At 41.5% G+C, this 21,595-nt stretch overlaps 1 protein-coding gene across 1 annotated transcript in view; it reads right to left on the bottom strand.

Moving 5' to 3' along the window:
* The window catches only part of rsrc1 (arginine/serine-rich coiled-coil 1), a 108,389-nt gene that overhangs the window by 40,903 nt on the left and 45,891 nt on the right, over positions 1-21,595 (bottom strand). Inside the window, exon 6 of the mRNA XM_075474406.1 lies at positions 12,799-12,850. Coding sequence (XP_075330521.1) covers positions 12,799-12,850 — 52 coding nt within the window. The remainder of the gene's footprint in view (positions 1-12,798; positions 12,851-21,595) is intronic.

The following is a 21,595-nucleotide window of genomic DNA, read 5'->3' as shown; positions in this document are numbered from 1 at the left end:
CCATCACAGCTGTTTTTGCCCATTACCTGTTTTGAATGTATTTCATCAAAAGAGGACAAAAGACACACACACACACACACACACACACACACACACACACACACACACAGAGATATGGACATACATGCCCAGATTAGGGTGTTGAATTAAGACGCTCTACTGAACAAATGACTCTACTGATAATGTTAAGACCTGACAATGGTCATTGTGACCTTGTACGGTTTCACAACTGTCACTAAAACCTCTCACCATTTGCAGAGTTTGAATCTATCTTCTGGATAGCTAAAACATGATCAGAAAGCCGCAGCCCAGGATTGCTGTTACTCTGAGAATGAGCCGAGCTGATTGCATCAATCTCTGCGGCAGAGTCTGCAGCCTGGATTGGCTGCGGCTTTGTCCATTGGCTGCAAAAAGACATGAATCAAATAGAGGGAGACAGATTAGCCTTTCGTAACAAGGGATAATGTCCAGGACATCAGAGAAACATACTTTCACCATCAGCAGATAGAAGCCCAGACATCTGTCTTTTTAGGTAACCTGCACTAATTCATGGGCCAGAGACGCTCACACAAATGCACATACACCCAACATGTGTGCTGCAGATGTAGTAGCTATGAAAAAGGCCCTGTTCTCCGTGTGTGTATATGAGAGACAGGGAGAGAAGAAATACATGAAGAATGCAAATATATGAGGGGAAGAAAGAAGGGAAATTAAATGAACATTAATTCCCCCACAGTATTCATGCTTCTCAGCAAGAGGAGATGAAAGAGGAGCAATGTAATTTCTGATATTTATGTCTCCTTAAACACACGGCTGGTGTTCTGGTATGGTAGATGGGGGGCCTTGGCTGGAAGTATACGGGGATCTAGGGGCCCCTTATTGCCTGGTTTGCTAATTAAGCATAAACCTGCGAGACTGAGCCAATGGTGAATTAATTAACTGTTTATTTCTCTTCACTCCTCCACTGGAACCACTACATTTGGGCAGCGAGTTGCAGCGGAAGAGCGCAGAAAGTATAGGGTGTGGCATCCCGAAAAAACCGAGCAATTCCGACAGTTGTAAACGTGCGCGCATGTGTGTGTGTATTTCTGTAAGTAATATGTCAGTGCTGTCTTTTTGAATCAGTGTGGGTGGATGTCTCTGTCATCAGTCACACAGAGGGGAGCTTGTTGGGTCGGAGTTGGGATTGCAATGCAGTGCTAGGACTCCTAGACCGAGGCAAGAGGGAGCAGCAAGTGGAAACCGGAATGGCTGTGCACTGAAAGAAATAACTGAAGATGATGAGGGAAGGGGTGGGTGAAAAATAGCGGATGATGGGGAGAAAGAAAGGGGACGAGTAATGTATTTGCAGGAAAGTTCTGTGTACATGACTACAGGATGTTACAGAGGAAGAAAACTGAAAGACATGTATGATTAGGAAGGGCAGAAACATGTAAAAGGTCTGAAAAGAAGAGCGATCTAATGAGCTGAGTGTGTGTTTGTCAGCTGGGGGTGGAGTAACAGCGCAATCTGTACACAATTAGGACTCCATTAGAAGTTTAAAACGACTCATGACTTCCATCTGTTCCTGAGGCTGGGAATGTAAGATTGGAGACGACAGGTGTCTAAATGTTTATCAGCCTGGCTGCGTTTATTCCCGTGTCTCTGAGGTAGAAGGAAAAATGACCCACGCTAATCTAATTCAAACTAACATTCACTTTGAAAGGTTGCCGCTGTGGCAGGGATAAAACACGCTCTGCTCAAAACCGCAGCCGTCTGTACAGTGCGAGTTTAACTCTTCAGCCCTGTGAGAATAAACAAAGCATGTGCCTGCTCATAAGCTTAAGCATCATCTCACAAAAGGATGTTGTGTAGGTAACAATTTAAAAGGCAGCTTGTTAAAAAAAACATCCCTGTTAATTAAATATATGATATAAGCAATATGTTAATAATAAGTCACATGAATAAACTCTTTGGTCAAGGACATTCAATTGTTTTTCTAAAACAAGAAACAAGAAAGAAGACTTCAGAATAGCAGCAGTTAAGCTTGGTGGACGAGTGTCGTGTTTTATGACTTTGTACACTTCCAATAATGTTGGTTTGAGTTTACGAAACAGAAAACAATCGTCTGTGAGCTATAATAAAACACAAAACAGCGTATACAAATACAGCAAAGTGGCAAAAATAAACAGGTTGCTGGCATCAAATCTCAATGAGCATCTATATTTCAGAAAATAACTCCAACTTTTAGAAAATAAACAAGTTTTACATTTAGCACATGAACAACTTTCAGTATGGTTTAATTGATTTGCTAATAAACAGTTTCAGTTTTTATTGACATTTTTCAGATTTATGAAGGTCCTGGACACATGCTTTCAGTAGATATGTGTTAGTGTTCTAAGAGGACAGACTGAAAAGACTACATATGGCAACACTTGCTTTTTACAGTACAGAATCGGATACTTCTTGTACTTTCTGCTCTGTGCGTCCTTGAACTACTGTTCGTGAAAGTGCCGAGCCTTAAATTTGGTTTGAGTTCTTTCACATTATGTCAGTGTAACAATGATGATGAGATATGAAAACCAGAACACATGTGTGGTGTAAAAGTAATTGGACACTTGGAAACTACATGTTACTGGGACAGCGTCTAAGAGTTGAGGCGGCTACACAATAAGTTCACTGCACCACGCTGGCCGACAAGCATTCGATCTTAGTTGTGATGTCATGTTTATTGTGTGTATGTACGATGATGTCACCTGCTGAATCGTAGTAGGATGCAGCACCGATTCTAAGCGTCACGGTGATATGAAGTTTCATGAGCAAATGGGCTGAGAAATGTCATCATACAGACAGGAATTCTTAGTCTGAATTCCACAATCTGAGAAGCAGCTTCCATCTTGGTTTCCGTTTACATTGTTCAGCTTTGTTTTGGTTTTCACACGGCAGCATGTCACTTCACGCTATTCTCCCATTGGTTAATTAAGAGACGTAGCCTGTAGCAGCGGACACACGGCAAATTTCTGACACTGTTGGAAAGTTTTTTGCAGGCTTTCTTTGGTCCCAATTCCAGAAAACTGGCTGTATTTGAACCTCTCTCACAGTATAAAGTAAGACCATTGTTTAGGTGCCACGAACAACAAAATCACCACGACTGTCTCATGATGATCATCTTAGATCTGCGATGGCTAAAAGTCATGTGACGTATACAGGGCATTTAGTGCATTGACAATAAGAATAAAGAATTGTAGCTCATTACCTTGCAAGTGATGAAGAGAACAGTGAACCTTGACAAAAGATCAACAATAAAGCTGGTATTCAGGGAAAAGTTAAAGGGCAACTAAACCGTTATTGAGGACTATTACTGTGTCGACATACATGTTTCTTTGTCCTTTCCTGTCTCAGTAAGTTATAGAAAATAAAGCTGAAAAATATGCAAATCATCTGATATCATTTTACATCTTAAAAAATCTTTGTTCAGCAGTGAAACAGAAAATGAATAGGTCTAACCAAATCATGCTTTGTACTCAGTAACTGAAGGAGTTCTTCATGATCTGAAGCTTCACTGGGACATTAAACAGGAGAGGTAAATGCAAGTGAAAAACAGATTGTTGACTGATAAATGAAGAAAAGTTGGTTGTGTCCAGATAAATGGTAAATATACTGCATATAAAGCATATATGAAGTGTTTCTCATTCACACAAACACTCATACAGAACCTATGCACCATACATACAACGTGCAGCACTTTTTCTTACTGTCTCACAACAACTGTCTCACAGCATATCAGGGACAATGTGTGGTTCAGACTCTTACCCAGAGTCACCTTAAACATGCGGAAGAGCTGGGGATTGAACCCCCAACCTCCCTGTTGGAGGACAACCTTTCTGATCTTCAGAATTTCATTCATATCCTTGAATCCCTCCTCTCTACCAAAGTTAAACACTTTGTGTGACATCTTGGTCTGTACCCCGGTATAATCTCACACAAGTGTTAACCGGCCAGCAGTCTGGGGCAAGGCGATATAATAGTAACAGGGACAGAAGACATGCTACATGCAGTTTGTGGCAGAGCACTGATTGCGACCTGCTAACAAGGCACAACGACTGAAGTAAGTAGCAAAGTAGCAGCTGGTAACAGGCAAGAAAGAAAAAAAATTGAACAGCAAATGTTAGAGTTGACATCATTAAGTTGGTCACGAGTCTGAACTTAGCATCTCCTGGATATTTCATAATCTCCATCTATCTGCCATTAACCCCTTCCTTTCCCGAGCCTCAGTCAGCCCTGTCCCTTGATCCACCTCCACATTTCACCCACATTTTACACATATTTGCTGGCAATTTGTTGCTTTCCAATGGAAAAGTGAATGCAATAATGAGAGGGGAGAAATTCATTGAACACGTGAATGAAATACTTTTCAAGTGCAAAAGGAAGATTTGCGGGAATGTTCACGTAGAGCATAATCACGTCTCCGTCTGCTCATCCTGCACAAGCATGAAAACACTGAATCTGAGATGAACACTCTGTTGCTCTCTCTACCTTTTTGGGCCCTCTCCCTTGTTACTCCCCTCCCATTACCCTCCATGTTCCTCTCTCTCGCTCAAGATCTCTCCCGGCGACTGCCAGAAACCACAATCATAAAATTATTAAAATGCTGTTTGGCCACCATTAATCAGTGGTGGTGATAAATCCTTGTGTGGGAAGTGACAGAGCATTAGTAACATACCTCTTGGCCTCAAAGACAGAGAGTAATGAGCCACGAGCCGGACTGGGTCAATCATAAACTCATCAAATGCGTCATTTAATTTCTTCATTTAGACAAACACAATTTGTTTATGGGAAAGATATCAGGTGTTGTGGAATGAGAAACGGCGCTGAAACGCTGGTACATTAATCAGGGCTTGATTACACGCGACTCTGCGGTTGTTTATCCTAATTTCATTCATTTCCATCAACAAAGCAAACACAGACGAACACAGCCATTAGTGATGGTTGGGGATGGCACAATTACAGCCTCGTATTAAATAAAGTGATGATGAATGGTCCAATACAAACTAAAACAAAGGGGTTTTTATTACTTCAAATCCATCCCAGCTTTGCCTTCCTCTGTGCGTCTGAGAAGCCCTGCTGGTGTGAAAGGAGGGAAGACGTCGTTTCAACTACACCACTAGAGGAAGACATATTGATGAGAAACAGAAAAAAAAATGTGGATCAAAAACCTAAAACTTAAAGTACTGACTTCTTTGAAATGACAGTTGGTTATATATGATAGCGAAAGACAGCCTTCAACAGTTACAGTTAGATGTTTAACTGAAATCAGTGGGTGTGCTTGTTATTGAAGCAGCTAAACTCAGGACAGGGACACAGAAACGCACATATAACACATTTACTAACAAACACACAGATGTCGCAGCAGTATGCACAAATGCTGGAGTTTATGTGTACCACGACAACCCCCACAGAAGCTCATAAAGATTAAAAAAATAACTAACAGTAGAGACATATTTTTTATTTTTTCTTGATCATGCGAAGCTTAAAGATCCTGAACGAGAGTGTTTGGAGCCTGATGATGTAGTGTAACAGGAGGGCCACAGAACTACACAAGGTGACTGTGTTTTTCTTCATACTGTACACAACATACTGCCAGCCATGAAAACCAAAATGGCTTAAAATAGAACCATAAACTGACCATGTGTAAGGTTAAATTAATTCCCATACCACCTCATTTATAAACATTTTAGAAGAACAAATGCATATTTCATGGAACACGAGCACGTTTGCTTTCCTGCACCCACCACAGCACAAACTTTGTCTTAGATTAAACACGTGAGACACAACGAGTTTATTCTTGAGGTTTAGAGGCAGATTATCTTACATATGGACAGAGCGAGGTCGGTCGTTTCCCTTTGTGAGAAACTTTGAGAAACATCGTGGACAACAGTATACATATAACTTCTCCACGGGTAACTAAAATAACCATACATGTGCCTTTTAAAATCCAACTAGCTACAAAAGCGATAATTCAGGTGTGATGAAGAAATGAGGGAAAGACTTTTGCGTTTTGCATCTTTTTGTGTAGATTTTGTGTGTGGACCACAGTCTATTTCTTTCATGGGATTTCATACATAAAACCTATACTTGAGGGGTAAAGTCCTCTTTCAGAAATGATGGGACACATGTAGTCATGCTGCCACAGGAGCGCTGCCTCTCACTGCATAAATTCACAGAGAACAACAATCGTGATTAACAGCCATGACCACAGTAATAGGCAAAAATGCGATTACATTCCTGGCATAATTGCACAGCACCGGCCTTAACATGAGGAATAGCGTGTCAGAGGGAAGAAATTACTCCAAATCATGAAGGCAGGAAAAAGTGCAGCTCAACACTTGCTCCAATCCATTTATGTCTAATCCAAGGCCAATTGGGCTGCCACATCCATTAGATCTCTGTAGGAACATTCACAATCGCAAACTGAGGAGATGGTAGGATCCTAAAAACCAGATGATATCAAGATTCGCATCTCCTTCTGCTCTTTGCTAAGGAAAATTAAGCAGGGGTAACAGCGTTTGCAGCGATACCTTTTACATGATCCCAATAATATGATTGGTATACAACATTTTTACCCTCCTCGTTCTCGAAAAACTCTGCATTCTTTACATCCAGCGCCCCCTCCCACCCCCTTCCAAGAAGCCCAGCGTGCCTGCCAGTGGTGCAAGGTAATTCAATTACTTAGCAAAGTTTACTTAGCAGTAAATGGTTAGCAGAATTTAAGGTGATTGCAAATTTGCTTTCATTCCACTTCAATGGCTGGTTTGTATAAGGCTCGTCTGCAAATAATTAGCACATACATTTGCATCAAAATCGTTTAAACCATATGCTGCAAAATTATGGAGAGCAGCAAATTAAAAATATTCTCTTCTGTTATGGAAATGTCTACATGTTGAGGGAGGAGGAGAAGCTTTCGCCTTGTGTCTCAAACACCGACAAGGAGGGAAGTGAAAAAAAAAAAAATAAAAAAAAAGGAAGGGGGGGGGGTTACAAAAATGATTGCATTTGGATTTAAACATTCACATAATGGCCTTTTTTCAGAAGCTCAGCAGATGCCGTTTAAAATCAGCTCATAGAATAAAAAAACAAAAAGCTTTCTCAATACTTTACCTGCTCTTTCTCCTCCTTATAGGTGAAAATCCTGTCAATTCTTTTATTTTTGTATCTATGTGTAAGTCCAGCACTGCAGAGGACAGAAGCAGTGAGCAGTACATCACACCCAACTGACAAAAATTTACCGGATAGCTTCCTAAGAAAAAAAAAAAAAAAAAAAAAGGAACCCAGTTTATGATTGCCAGGTTTTCTTTTGCAAGACACATAAAGATGTGACGTGGACAGCATAACAAACCTATTGAAAGAGGGAGAGCCTAATACTGACATGACATTACGACTAAGTAACAGACTGGAGTCCTGAAAACATTGTGTAAACGTGTTTGGGAGATGAATTGTCAACTGAATTGTCCCTGTAACATACACTGCAGCAGAGCACTGAAGAGTGGTGGGGTGGGGTCACGAGTATACTTAAAAAAAAAAAAAAAAAAAAGCTGTGTTTATTATACCCATAAAACAAAACAAAAATCAATCGCACATAAACCTCTGATCTATACAGTTCTTAGGCCATTCAGTCCTTCTTGCAAATGACAGACACCTCTGAACTAAAAGACATATTTGTTATTGGAAATCTTGTTCCTGTAGGTACAGAGGACCTTATTTCAAAGAAATCCTATCTTAAAACACAAAAGCACAGACTTCATTTGAGGAGGTTAGAGAAAAGGCGAGGGGGCTCTATCTATGAGACATAGCTCTCTAAACTGAGCTCGAAAAACTCCATCCGTCCCTCCATCCATCTCCCTTTTTCATCTGCAGGTCAGACTGTCTGCCACCTACTAGGTGAACATTAGGGACCATTTGTTAAAATTTGATTCAGGTATTTGGGTCTTGTGTAACTGTAGGTCCTGCTTCTCTTTCTTTCTCTGACATAATTACGAGTGTAGACTGGAACGGTGAGGTAATGGCACATAAATCCAACTGATCAATGGTTACAGAGACTAAATTACAGGACAACCCTGTGCCATTATCCTCCCAGAGGACAACAGGAGACACATTCCTGCAGAGATGCGGGGGGGGGGGTCCTGTTGTCGTTCTGGAACTGTTTCATTTATAGTAATATGGAAAAAGCTGCCTTTTTACCCTTCTACCGTTATGGTACAACTTCAAACAATAACCAAATAGCATATCATAGTTCCTACAATGCTGCTAGGCTGGAAGTAACTTTGCTGATATAGCAAGTTTCAAATCAAAGCATTAAAAGAAAATCTTGTCAATATTCTAGGCTGTTTAATTCATCAAACTATGGGAATCGGCCGGGCTTATTTTCTTCCTCCATTTCTGATTTTAAACTGAAACCTTGCAGTTCAATCAGAAAATCAAAACTGTAGCATTAAATTGGGACATTGAGCCAATAGGACCATTTGTCATACACACACTAAATGTATTTATCACAAGGAAAGGGAAGAATTTAACAAATTAATTTTGTTTCATGTTTCCATTCAAAGGTGGCGAAATACAGGCTTTTGGGAAAATTCAGACATAATAATCCTCAGACGCCTTCTATCTTAATAAGTTTTAAAGAACAGTTCACAGTCCACGCTGGTTATGATAAAGTGGCGTGCAGCTGCTGTTACAATAATAACATATTTAGCCGGGGAGACATGGGACGTGTTGTTAGCAGTCATTACTGGGCAATTCCCATGTGTTTTCACAGAGAAATCCCCTTTTAATTGAGGGTCACTGGTGTTTGTGACAGTCATCTTAGTCGTGTCACACAAAAACATCCTACAACGATCACAGTGACAGCAGCGGGATGAAGATGGATAACGCATAATGACTGTAATTCACTTCTGAAACAAAATCCTGAACTACATTCCAGTGACGACCTAAAGATCCAAAGTGATGACAATAAAAGTGGAGGACTATGTCCGAAATAAGAGATATAAAGACATGATGTAAAAAAAACAAGGAAAAAACAGATCTTGTCCTTGTGTCCCCATGCCCGTCACCTCTTTTCCTGACTGAACAAAGGGTGGCAGCCTCCTAAATGAGCTGCATTAGCCCTTTAGTTCCAGAGGGGGTAAGGGGACACCCTCCATGTATGTGGTCTGTTCAGCACACATCTGTCAGGGCCTTAGGGGCTGGGCTGGGGTGGTGGGAGGGATAGAGGGCAGTAGAAGCACAAGAAGATACAGCGAAGAAGCTTGAGTGAAATGGTGTGTGTTGGTCTGTGTGTGTGTGTCTTTAGGACCCCTGCTGCAACAGAAATGCCTAATACCCTGGATCTACTGTGGAAGAATCAGTTCTATAGTAGGAATATGAGCTGTGTACAGCTCCATAGTTTTTCATACTTTGAATCAAAAGTTAATCAAAATGTATTAGAGCATTTACCTAGATTCCCTCATTTGACAGTCAGGGACTATGTAGCATTGTGAGGACCTCTATAGCTCTATGGCACACACACAAATACACAAAACTTACAGATAACCACATTAATCAATGTTGCAATTCTTAACTATGTAAATTAAGCTGTACACCAAACCACCATTTAGTAATAAAACATTGTCAAATTTGCAGATGAGAACACTTCCCATCCTACCAACTCTGGCAAGGTGTCAATCCAAAGGGGGAAGTTAATTCATACCAGTGAGGCCCTTCCAAGTTCAAGCCTCTGATGAGATCTTAAGGATTGTTTGTTTTGCTGCTGTCAAAGGTTCAAATAGGGAGAAGAAGAAGGTTTTGATGACCCTTGGCCCTCAGGTCCTAAGTGGGTGTTCTGCAAACACTCCCTATTGATATGTGGATAAGTAGAGGCCCACTGCACAGTGCACCATACTTGTGCTCATTTGAGTGGAAATGGACATCGCTATGAAAAGAGCCAAGACCAAAGCAACTGAATAAAATGAAAAGAGGATAGCGTATAAAGCAAGGGTGTCATGGTTGCCGAGTGTGTGCACAGAAGCGGAAATGATAGAAAGTATCTGTTTATGTGAATGTTTTGGTTTTAAAAATCGTAAGACCAATGTAGCACCTGTGATGTGAGGATCCAATATATGTGTTAAGAGAGCAGCAGATGAATCCAGGCCCTGAAACCGCACTGCAGGGAGATGAAATATCAACAACTGCATGTGTATCCAACAATGACAGGTGGCACGTAGATCCAGAGGAATCAACGACATGCTGTTACATTTCATTTTGTGGCACAACCTGTACACCAGTAAAGCCAGCGGAACTTCCTCCGCCACGACAACCAGAGCAGGAAGTTTCCCTGCAATCTGACCGACCAGGTGAGCCACACTGAACAGAGCGCGTAAGAAACTGCACACATTAGCACTGATTAATGGCCTTTCTTAAAATACAGATTTCAGAAGAAGGGATTTCAACTGCTGTCAGTAATATTTAAAAATATTTGTCTCATTCACATCACAATGGCAATAAAACCTCTTTGAAAGCCACAGAATGCATAACAAAGTTATGCAACAACTGAATTATGAAACAAATTATGAAAATGATCTAATAATTTAGAAAATTATCAAGTAAGTCCATCTTGGAATTGAGGAGTGTTACTGTGTGTGCGTGTGTATGTGTGTGTTTAATATGTAGGCCAAGCATGAAGTGACCCATAAACATATCCATCCAGCTCTTTCATTTGGGGCCAGTGTTGCCCTTCTCATCCGTCCTCATCCTACACACACACACACACACACACACACACACACTGAAAGCCCCCAGTGATTGCTAAGCAGGCCAGCGGGCCAGCCGAGGGGGCTCATTACAGGTCCACAGAGCCCCCCAACACAAAGGCCTGAGCCGCTTTAGCCATGGGATGATCTGCTCTCTACTGACTAGAGAGAGTCCATAGACGGACAAAAGGAGGGAGGGGATGGGAGAGAAAGAGGTGGAAGAGAGCAGAGAAGAGGAGAGGAGAGCCGCGGGCTTTAAGGATGTCAGGAGAGAGACCCCGAGAGAGAAAGCCTGGCGGGCGCTCAGAGAGGAACGGAGGGAAGAAGGAGGAGGAGGAGGAGTAGGCTTAAGCTCCTCGGCTACGTCAGGACATTAACATTCACACAACCTCCCAACATCTGCTGCTTCCTTCTCGCCCTCCATCCCCATCTCTCTGTGCCCACTAACAACACTGGAACAAAGACAGAAAGACAGAAAGTGAGCAGACAGACAGAAGGGCAAGAGGAAAGGGGCAATGTTGAGGGAAATACAAGTTATGAGCATAGGAAGAAATGTAAGACAGATGGATTTAGAAGACCTGGCAGCAGGACATTAAGCATCTGCAGGTTGAGGAAACTAATATAAAAATGTGTGATACAAACAAGGTTAAATTTGCAAGAACACAAAAGTGATGCAAGGCAGCCAAAATAAACATAAAGAGCCCCAGTACTAAATATAAACTGCTTCATCAAGTTAAAATCTGTACTTCATTTGTGTTTTACTCCAGGTCTTTGTGAGTGACAGGACCATGAGCATCAGAAGCCTGATAGAGACCAGCCTGGGCTCTGTGGCGAGGACAATCTTTGACTGAGCCATAAACCTGTTCTTTTGGAAGCCTCCAGGAGAGAGAGGAAAACCAGAAACATGTCCAGCACATTAAACCCTCTCCTTTAGTCCTGCGTCTGGCCCTGGGCCTGCGTCTGCACCAGTCTGGGCCAATGCACTCAAAGCCACATGCTAAAAATTATGAGGCTTCACTTCCAAAAGTAGAACATTAGCCTTAAGGCTGACAGTGTGAGCGGTGTCTCACATACATAAGAGTTAAATAAGTTCAATTGCCCAAACTTAGAAAAAAAAAACAATACTCACATGTAAAATTTGATGAGAAAATTTAACGCAAGTTGAAGTATGTCACATATGCCTCACAAAGTTCAACTCAGCAAAATCCCATCGAGGGATGGCAGTGTTGTTCTGTAGCCCCCAGTATGGCTGAACAAGTCTTAAGTGAGGTAAGTACGTAGCTGGCGGGTGCTTTATAGATGATGTATAGATGCCTGGTCCTTTCATATATTTCCTGTGGTGAAATTAGAACCCAGTTCTGAAGTGCTGTGTGTGTATGTATGCGTGTATGTGTGCATGTCTGCGAGACTGTAAACATGAAGACATCTTTCTCCACAGTCAATCTCTGCCTGTCATATCTGGCTCGCAACTCTACCCCTCGAATACACACTGGAATATATACACCATGTACACGGTGACATCTATGACTTATGCACTGGGAGGAGTGTTTGAAATTAAGCTGCAGTGAATATGGGCCCAGAAGCACTCGAAGCGGAGAGTGTTCGTGCATGCAGTTGTCTGTGAGTGTGAGACAGATGTAATGTGTGCAGGGAGGGCTAAACCATGAAATTTCCAAAATGTTCATGCAAACAACTACACGACACATTAAAAAAAAAAAAAAGTTCATACTTTATATTCAACATGTATATATTTTATTCTAAAGTGGCTTTACATTTTGATTGATTTTTCTTCATACACCCATCGACCCACCCTGTCATCCAAGGACCAATATAGTTCTCATGGTTGAAAAGGTATTTTAAAAGAGAGGATTCTGAGTAGAAAAATTAGAGTTCAGCAGTGCTGTAGGATATTCCAACACACGGCTGTCAAATTAACAGATCTAAATGAATTCGTGGGCACAATATGGAGGTGTCAAACTTCAGCAACAGAATGTAGACAACACTGACAAAAAAAAGGGGGAAAATATCACCCACTTACCTGCAGCCTGCAGCACCATATGCATTCGGACTTTGGCCTGCTCTGCTGGAGTCTGCAGAAAAGTGGCAAAGAGAAAATTAGGGAAGAATAATGGCATGAAATTTTAATTTTGTTTTCTTTCTTTTTTTTTGTGAGGGCGTTGGGGGTCAGATGTCAGCTTCAGAAAAGCTGGAGGTCCAACTTTGTTGACTGAGGGCACGTTCAGCATGGCAGATACAAATGGACAGCACAAGCCCTCTTTTTTTCTTTTTTTTTTTTTCTTACCGGAGGCGCAGAGAAAAAAGTTAGGACTGGATAAGCCTCTACAACTATTCTCACAGCTGACACCATTATATTTGCACTTGTGGGAGTTTTCCTGGCAGAGCAGCGCATTTTGGCATTTGAATAAATCATTGCATAAAATTTATTTGCCTTAGCTGCTTTACTGTTAACTGCAGCATGTCTAAAGTAATTTTGAGCTACTAAGAAGAAGTGCTGCAAAGAGAATGCAAGTTGGAAGGAAGAGAGTTTTCAAAAATATTCATAATACATTGGCTGCCAAACTGTTTTATACTTAATTTGTTGGAGGATCGGTTGGAATCTCACACTTGAAGGAACTTCTTCTAATTTTTTTTGGTCTCCAGTCTTTCTCAGTGTGTCATTGCTTCAGCAGCCGGTGTTTAAAGTTTTATTTTTGTTGTCCCTGCTTCTGAAGTCACTGATGGGAAAAGTGCAGATGTATGAAGAGCAATATTCCCAAAAGGCAATCAGAATAATCAGGCTGGGCTTTCAGGCAATGAAAGTGTTCTCAAATATTCAGTACACTTCATTTCCAGACTAAAGAACTTTTCCTGAAAATGTGAGATGGATATTATAGCGATGGCTGGTTATTGGGGTAAGTTTAAAATCCTTTCCTTCTTATTATCACAACACATCGGGCTAAAACAACTTAATCACGCCCTCACTCTCATGTGCTGTCCATGGTGCTGAACCATAAGAAACAAAAATCTAAACATCATTAAGCTGAAGGTTGAAGCCTACAGGATAAGAGAGTAATGGTTCATCTAGGGATCCCAGTTCTTTATGGGTCCCATAAAAACAACAATGCATTTCAGATTCTTTTACAAAATACAAACATGCAAGAAAATTGCCATTTCAACAGTACTGGGAGAAAAAAATTATTCTTAAAGAGTAAAAATGAAAAGAAGTTGTTCAGGGTCTGGACAGAGGTTTACATCTGCTTCTTTTCCACCTGCCTTGGCTGACATCCCAACAGGTACTCCAAAAAATGGTTTGCGAGTTTGCATCTCCACACTAACACTAACACATGCATTGCTTTCCATAAATCTGGTGGCAACTTAATGTGTGGTTGTCCTGTATAAAGTACCCCCCCGCCGATGCTTTTTTCCAGAACTTTTTCAAATGGCAATGTGACTCAGTCAGACGTAGCAACGTATACGTATCACTTTCAACACGGCTCTAGTCACATTAGCAGACAAACAGACACACACACACACGCAGTAGCGGTGGGTTAGCCTGACATATCACTAACTGAAAAGAGGGGTCAGACAGCATAAAACAATAAACAGCGGCGCTGCTCAAATTTTTCTTTGCCATGGTTTTAACTACAGTAATTAGCAAAAGCTTCTGCTCTCTGCCGGGCCACATATCCATATTTCAACTTCTCCCATCCACCCCCGTTTTGTTTAATACAATGCTCTCTATCTGTGTAGCAAAACTGGCTAATTCACTCTAATCATGCAAGACTGTGTAGGTCAATTTTTAAATGACTTGAAAGCTTCTGCGTTCATTGCTACGTTTGTGAATCACTTCTTAGATTTAGATTAGATTAGATGTTACATTTTGGGGGGGATTTGGGCCTCAAGCTAATTTGCTCTGTTTAGTAAATCAGGCCCCAAGTCATTCCAAATTCCCCTCTAAACGATGATCGACTCATTTACTTTGTCACACAGCAGACTGAAAGATCACACACCACAGGACAGACAGCCAACACACTTACACAACTTCTACTATGTGATCTAGCACTAAAACAGCTGTGTCCCTTAGGCTAAAATATATTTTACCCATGATAATCTTTAACTGCCACTATTAGAGTGAATGTTCCTGTAAAATGTCCTCATAGAGCACCGAGGGACAACTTCACCGAGTTACTAGTCTTGTCATCTGTGAAAGCCCTGCTGGTGGAAAGAAAAAAAAAAGAAAAAGAAAGAGAAAGAAAAAACAGAGAGCAACATCTCTGACACACCAGGGAGAATCAATGAGGAAGAGATGAAGAGAAATTTAGAGACAAAGAACGAGGGAGAGAGAAGTGAGAGGGGAAGAGAGAAAACAAAAGCTGCTGTAACAAGTCTTTAGAGAGTTGGATAAGAGGGCACAGAGAGCACATTTTACAAAGATCACAGCCAGAGACTCAACATATTCCCCTTCCTATTGTGTGCGTGTGTGTGTGTATGTGTGTGTGTGTGTGTGTGTGTGTGCGCGCGCACACCAGAAACATTTAGCGGGCAAGAACGGGGGAGGGCTGTGGGCTTTGACAGCTGTATTGGGAGGCACAACCCTTTTTCCTGACATGCCTTCAAAGGGGCCTTGGTGTAATTCCAATATCATTGCTATTATATTTGAGGGTCTTAATTGTCAAGAAAGAATGATGGCTACGACAAGGCACCGAGCTATAAAAGACGAGCTCGCTGCAGATTGCTCTCGGAGATTTTTTGGAGCTGCCGTGGCAAAGCGGCCCTCGTTACCATGCAGCGGCGGAGACCGTGTGTAGGATTAGAGAGAAATTAAATGCTAATGGGGATGGGATCTGAATCCGCTGCCTGGGAGCATCATTTAGACGACAGGGCTGGGGCGTCGCTGACAGGCAGCGCTTCCTCCCTCCTCCACCACCTCCCACTCACCCGGCTCTTCCTCTCACCATTCCATCTTCCAACTCCCCACCCCACGCGCAGCAAAAAATCTGATTTATCAAACTGTAAACTTGTCACTTTGTAAAAATGTCACTTTTCGGTGGCAGTCAGGGAAATATAATGACCCTCTTTAATGTAGTGATGTCAGGGTTCTGTATCGTAGATGGAACACACATCAAGGCGCTGCACAGACACAGACCGAGGCACACTTAATGCAACATAGATGTAAGTGTTTAAGTGTGCATAAAAAAGTACACGTGCTTCCCTGGTAGCAGGTGACATAGTGGATCTCTCTCTCACTCCCTCACACACACACACACTGTGGCTGGTACTACCTAATAACCTTAATTAAAAATTGCTATTATGCCAGAAAGGAGGAAGAAGTAGGAGGAGAGGTACACACACCTGCACACTTACTTTTTCCTTCCGACCTTATGAAGACCTGATTTGTTCAGAATTCAAGGATTTTCTACCCAGGTTTTAGCATCTTTGCAGCTACAGAAACAATTTTACAAAAATAGGGAGGGATTACACGCCACAAAATAAAAGTGGTGGGCAGGATTCAAACCCGGTTTAATGTTGTTGGCTTTAGTTTGCTGAACAATTACAATGACACAGAAATCAGTCTTGGTCCAATCAGTCACTTGAAGCAATAACACACCACATGTGCGCTGCACAATCATTTTAGTTACAGTTTATTACAACACCCACACCGTAATTACATTAGCATTTGTTTACATTGGCCTTGAGGCACATGTAAGGCCATGCATTGTAAATACAAAACACACACACACACACGCACGATCCTGCCATCTCCTCAAGGGGTAACAAAATACTGAATTACACTGCTACTGTACAGTCCATCAGGGTTGAATTCCCAAGCATCTAGCTTTTCTTACAACAATAACCAGTAAAGTGAAGGCAACTGTTTCCTAATAACAACAAACGGTGATTGGATCGCAGCCAGAGTGGTACAACATGTTTGGTAGTTGAAGCAGAAGATATGAAAGCTGCTTTGTGCTCAGCGTGTTGACCTGCCGTTTAAATAAATGCTGAAGAGAGAAAGAAAATTTAGAAAATAGAAAATCTACGTGCGTCTTGTCTACAGTGCTGAATAGAGACTGAAAGAATAACAGGCTGATTAATATGAAATTATGAAAAAGAAACTTAGAAGTCAGAACACAAACAGGCAAACATTAACACAACGTGCGCACAAACACACACAACATTAAATGTTTTCACTTTCTCACAAGGGTATTTTTTCATTCCAATTCACAAATGCCTGCTCGTCTCTGTGTACTTCATTAGTAAACAATAAAAAAAGCGTTAATTGTGCTCCCCAGAGGCAGATCTGTGGTCCCCCCCGCTGGGAGAGAGGCACCCGCTGCATCTGAAGAGGCTGAGCCCCTCAATTAGAAAAGTGCCTTTTCCGACGCACACAAACAAACATGAGACACCGGGAGAAGAGACTGTGGACGTGTGTGTGTGTGTGTGTGTGCGCATGTCGGGAGGTAGCAGAACTTAAATGAGGAGAGTTTTCCTTGCAGAGGCTTTAGATTATCACAAACTGTGGAAACGGAAAACTGCTCGATTTTTCTTCAGATCCCGGGAAATGCAGAAGACAAAAACAGGAAGAGAGTGAGGAAGACGAAAAAGCAAGGGAGATCTAACGCAGGCAGCATTAAAGAGAAAAAGGTCAATAGATGACCTATGTTTAATGGTGTAATGTTACAAAGTGATTCATATGGTGAATGGGCTTCAATTATATATTGTCACGCCATTAACCTGAAAAGAGAATCAAATACTTTGGTGATTCGCTGTTGGCATATTGCACTCCCTAACCCTTAACCATCCCATCTGAAACCCTTATCACAATCTTAAACCTATCAATTACCATTAAAACAAGCTTTTTGGATGATATGAATATAGAAAGACAAGTACACACACACACACAGCTGCAGTGCTGTGCAAGGGGCGACACGCTGGAAGTGGATTAAAATTCCGTCTTGCTTGAGAACAAGACGCGCCACAAGTTTTACAGTTTTCTACCAACTGACCAACAGGCGTATGATCGAATGCAACTACCTGTTCCGACACGATACCATAAAACCCTAAAAACCTCAAGCGTCCACATTCAAGTGTCCCAAAATATAGCAGATGCTGAAACCACCACTGTAGACATGTCATGGTGGAGCTTTTCCACAGCACACACCAACTTTACAGAGTTGCATGGTGAAGTTTCTCCTTTGCTTCGAGAAGCATCTTTTCACCTCTGAAAAGACTGAAACTTCTTGACAAACTGTTGAAACATAGATTTAAAGATCCGGAAGGATTGTCTTGTAGCCAGTGAGACGACTCTTGTCTTCACCACTGTTAGAAAGAAATGGAAGCCCCTTTTTATGCAGTGAACATCATTTTACTTGTTTTTTTATTCACTTTAAAATGATCAAAAGGGTACCAATATTTGTGTCGAATGCAACATTTTTTGTTTGTTTGCTTACTGCTGTTCCATCATTTTCAATACTTAAAATATTCATATTCTACAGAACTAGTTCATACACATTCATTCTTGTAGTTCTTCCAAATTATGTTTAAAATTCGGGTTTCCAATACCACCACAACATACAAAAAGACCTGATTGCTGCATATCGATGTATTTCTAAGTGCTGTCATATCTGGCAATGAATATCATATGACAAGAAGCACAAGACCAGGGCCCCCCTTCTTAATGTATGAATGAAATCAAGTCCTGTGTGTAGAGACCAGGTGTTACTATTGATTAAATGGGCTTTTTTCCTCTCAGTCGCAGTTTATAGGAACACCCTTTAAAGAAAACATCCTCCTATTTAAGCAGCCGTCGTAAAATAATCCACTACTTTTAGGCCACTCCTCTCAGCAGTGGCACCCATGGCTGCTCGACTCTTGCCCTAAACGTGACAGGAAGTCCAGCATGCGCCCAGTAAACCCCCAGCCCGTTTGCATACCTCATCGCAGTGACGACAGACACGCCAAGACACGCTTAGCTGAGCTAAGTGCCCAGTGTCTGTCCCATTAGTCGAAAATAAACACGTCCCATTAGAAAAATAAATCTCCCTCACTCTGCTTGGTAAAGACAATGCAGCCCTGTGTATAATGAGCATGCAGGAAATTTCATCTATTTGTAGTCATGCTCCGCTCAAAGCGACCATTATTATTATTATCATGATTATCACCAGGCTTGCGGCCAACAAGACAAAGCAAAGATTGGTGGGTCAGTTGACTGGAGCACGCACAGAGAAGCAGGACAAAGGTCAGGCGGGCTCTGTCTGGTCTGACTGTGATCTGATGGTTGGACGCCAGTCACACTAAGTGATTTACTTCCTCAGTTGGACTGGGCACATGAGTCAGGAGAAAACAGAACGGAATAAATCTTTACAGCAACAGTCATTTCTCCCCCACGTTATCTGTCCATTCTTTTATTTTTAGATAAGGATTCTTTCAGTGTTTCCTTTCATAGTCACTTCATGTCACTTTACTGCCCTATGCGAGTTTATGCAATTAACACCTGATGAAGAGAAAAGGAAGATACGATGGAGAGTGAAGCACTGGTGGTTCATTTAATGCTCCAAGGAGCAGCAAGCACTGTAACTCAACTCATCTCCTTTACTGCACAATTCAACAGAACAAGAGGGGAATAGGTCGCTGAAGACTACATTTTTTAAGGATGCTAAGCAGCTGCCTCTGCCTCTGAAATTCTAAATATTCGATTCCATTATAGCAGGAGAAGAGTCTGAAAAGATAGCAAAAGGATTTTCAGGTAGCCTCAGGACTGATGGTGGTCAAACTGAGGTCTAGAAAACAAAAAGAAACTTTCAGAGAAAACTTCTCAAAGAGCAACAAATCAGAAGGTTTTGTTGTGTACTGTGCAGCCACAGCCGCAAAAATATGACTTCCACGAAGAAGTCATCAAGAAGACGCCTCTCTTCCATCTTCTCCACAAAGTTTTGCAAATGCACATCTAAACAAGCCTCGTGGATTGATCAGAAATATCGCAAAATCAACAACGGACTGCCTTTAGAAGTACAAACTGAGGGTCATTCTACAAAGTACTGATCACTCAGTGCTTCCAAAGCTTTTTTTTTCTACTTTCAATTCCTCTTGGAATTCAGGTCATCTTTTATTCGCTGAACTATTCAGTGATTTTGACCCAACTTTTGCATGACACTGTAAGAGCAAAATGTAGTTCGCCGACCACCTGCAGCACGAACAGCGTTTGATTTCTCTCAGCTCATATCAACTATATGAGGGGAACAACCACATGTCAGCTCTCTGCTGAGTGAGGTTGCTGTTCACAGCGCTTTGTAACCGTCCAAGTTCATTTCAACTGAAAATAGAAAAGCTGGTCACAGGAACTCAATAGCAACAACGGTTTTTGTCATTCACTGTCATTTGCACATGTCAACATTCATTTGCGACATCGTTTTGACAAACTTAGCAGATCACATGTTTTCGCTTTCCAATTGCCGAGACGGGCCAATTAACGAAGTCTGAGTGTTTGCACAGAGGGATGCATGTCCTCCTAGTTTTTATCTATAGCTCTAGAACCTCTTCCTCAAGTAAACTTCCAACAGAGTCGGTTTTCCAAGACAATAATAAAAATAAAAAAAATAGGCGTTTGAATACAGAGGAGAAGAGAAAAAATATATCCTGACTTCTTACATTAGTGAATTGTGGGTTCAAGTTAACTCGCCTGACCTTTCAAATGTCTTTAAAGAAAGCATCAAGAGGAAAAAACGGTGGCAGATGACATCATCCGTTCATCTACTGTAACATAAATCCTAATTGTGCCACTGTGACCATCATTTTCTGTCAATAAACTGTTTCAATATACACATACACCACCCGCCGCAACGAACTCTCTTTATCCTCCGGTTGATATGCTCAATATTCATCTCATTATATTCTTAAAGTCTTCATCTGTTTCCATTTTCTTTCATTTGTTGAATTCCACTCGGGCTTCCTCTGCATCGCCTCGCCGTCTCCCCCCTCTTCCACACCCTCCTAAACAAACACAAAGATATATCCCATACCCAAAAGAGGACAGAGGAAAACAGAGCCCCTAGAAAATGCAATATTTCTGTTTTTAATATCGAGGTCTATAAGATCAGGGCAGAGATGGGTTCCATGGCAATATGTTTATTTATATATTTTATAAGAGGGAAAAAAGTCTGCCTATCAGTGTATGTATTTGGGGGGGCCTCAGCCTCAGTATCTGAGCTCATCTTATATGAAAAATAATGTTGTGTATGGCTATACTTTTATATATAATGGCAATATGGGATCAGGGCTCTTTTACAATGTGCCATACTTCAGGCTAGGGCTAACAGCATTTTATGACTCGCCAGCAGTTCATCTTCATGTCTAAGGCAGGCAGGAGCACTGCATAATAATGTCGTTTCCTGCCCCCAAATGCTATTTCACAGACCGGGCCTCATTTCTCAAACTTCACCACTTTTACAATTTCCTAAACTTTTATTCCCGTCATTATTACCAACAAGATTTCATTACGTATTTAGAATGTAAACAAGTCTGAGTAATGACACTCCCCCGTCTCCCTGGAATCATTCCCGGTGATGGCTCTGCTGCTATCTCAGGCATGTGTATTTGTGCAGACAAAAAAATAAGCACAAACACACACACAAACACACACACACACTGAAACATGCACATGCATACAAATTCACAGACATCCATCCTCACTGGTTTGCCCACATACAAAACCCATGCTTGCGTACACTCCCATAAACTGCCCCACACAGGATCCAACTCAAAGGCAGTCATTTACTGCCCCACGTGTTTGTGTTTGTGTGCATGGGTGCGCATGCACACATGTTTCTGATAAAAGGGGG

Source organism: Odontesthes bonariensis, chromosome 9 (assembly GCF_027942865.1).
Source record: "Odontesthes bonariensis isolate fOdoBon6 chromosome 9, fOdoBon6.hap1, whole genome shotgun sequence".
Lineage (NCBI taxonomy): Eukaryota > Metazoa > Chordata > Actinopteri > Atheriniformes > Atherinopsidae > Odontesthes > Odontesthes bonariensis.
The sequence above is the reverse complement of the archived record's forward strand: the minus strand, read 5'-3'. Positions and strand labels throughout refer to the sequence as shown.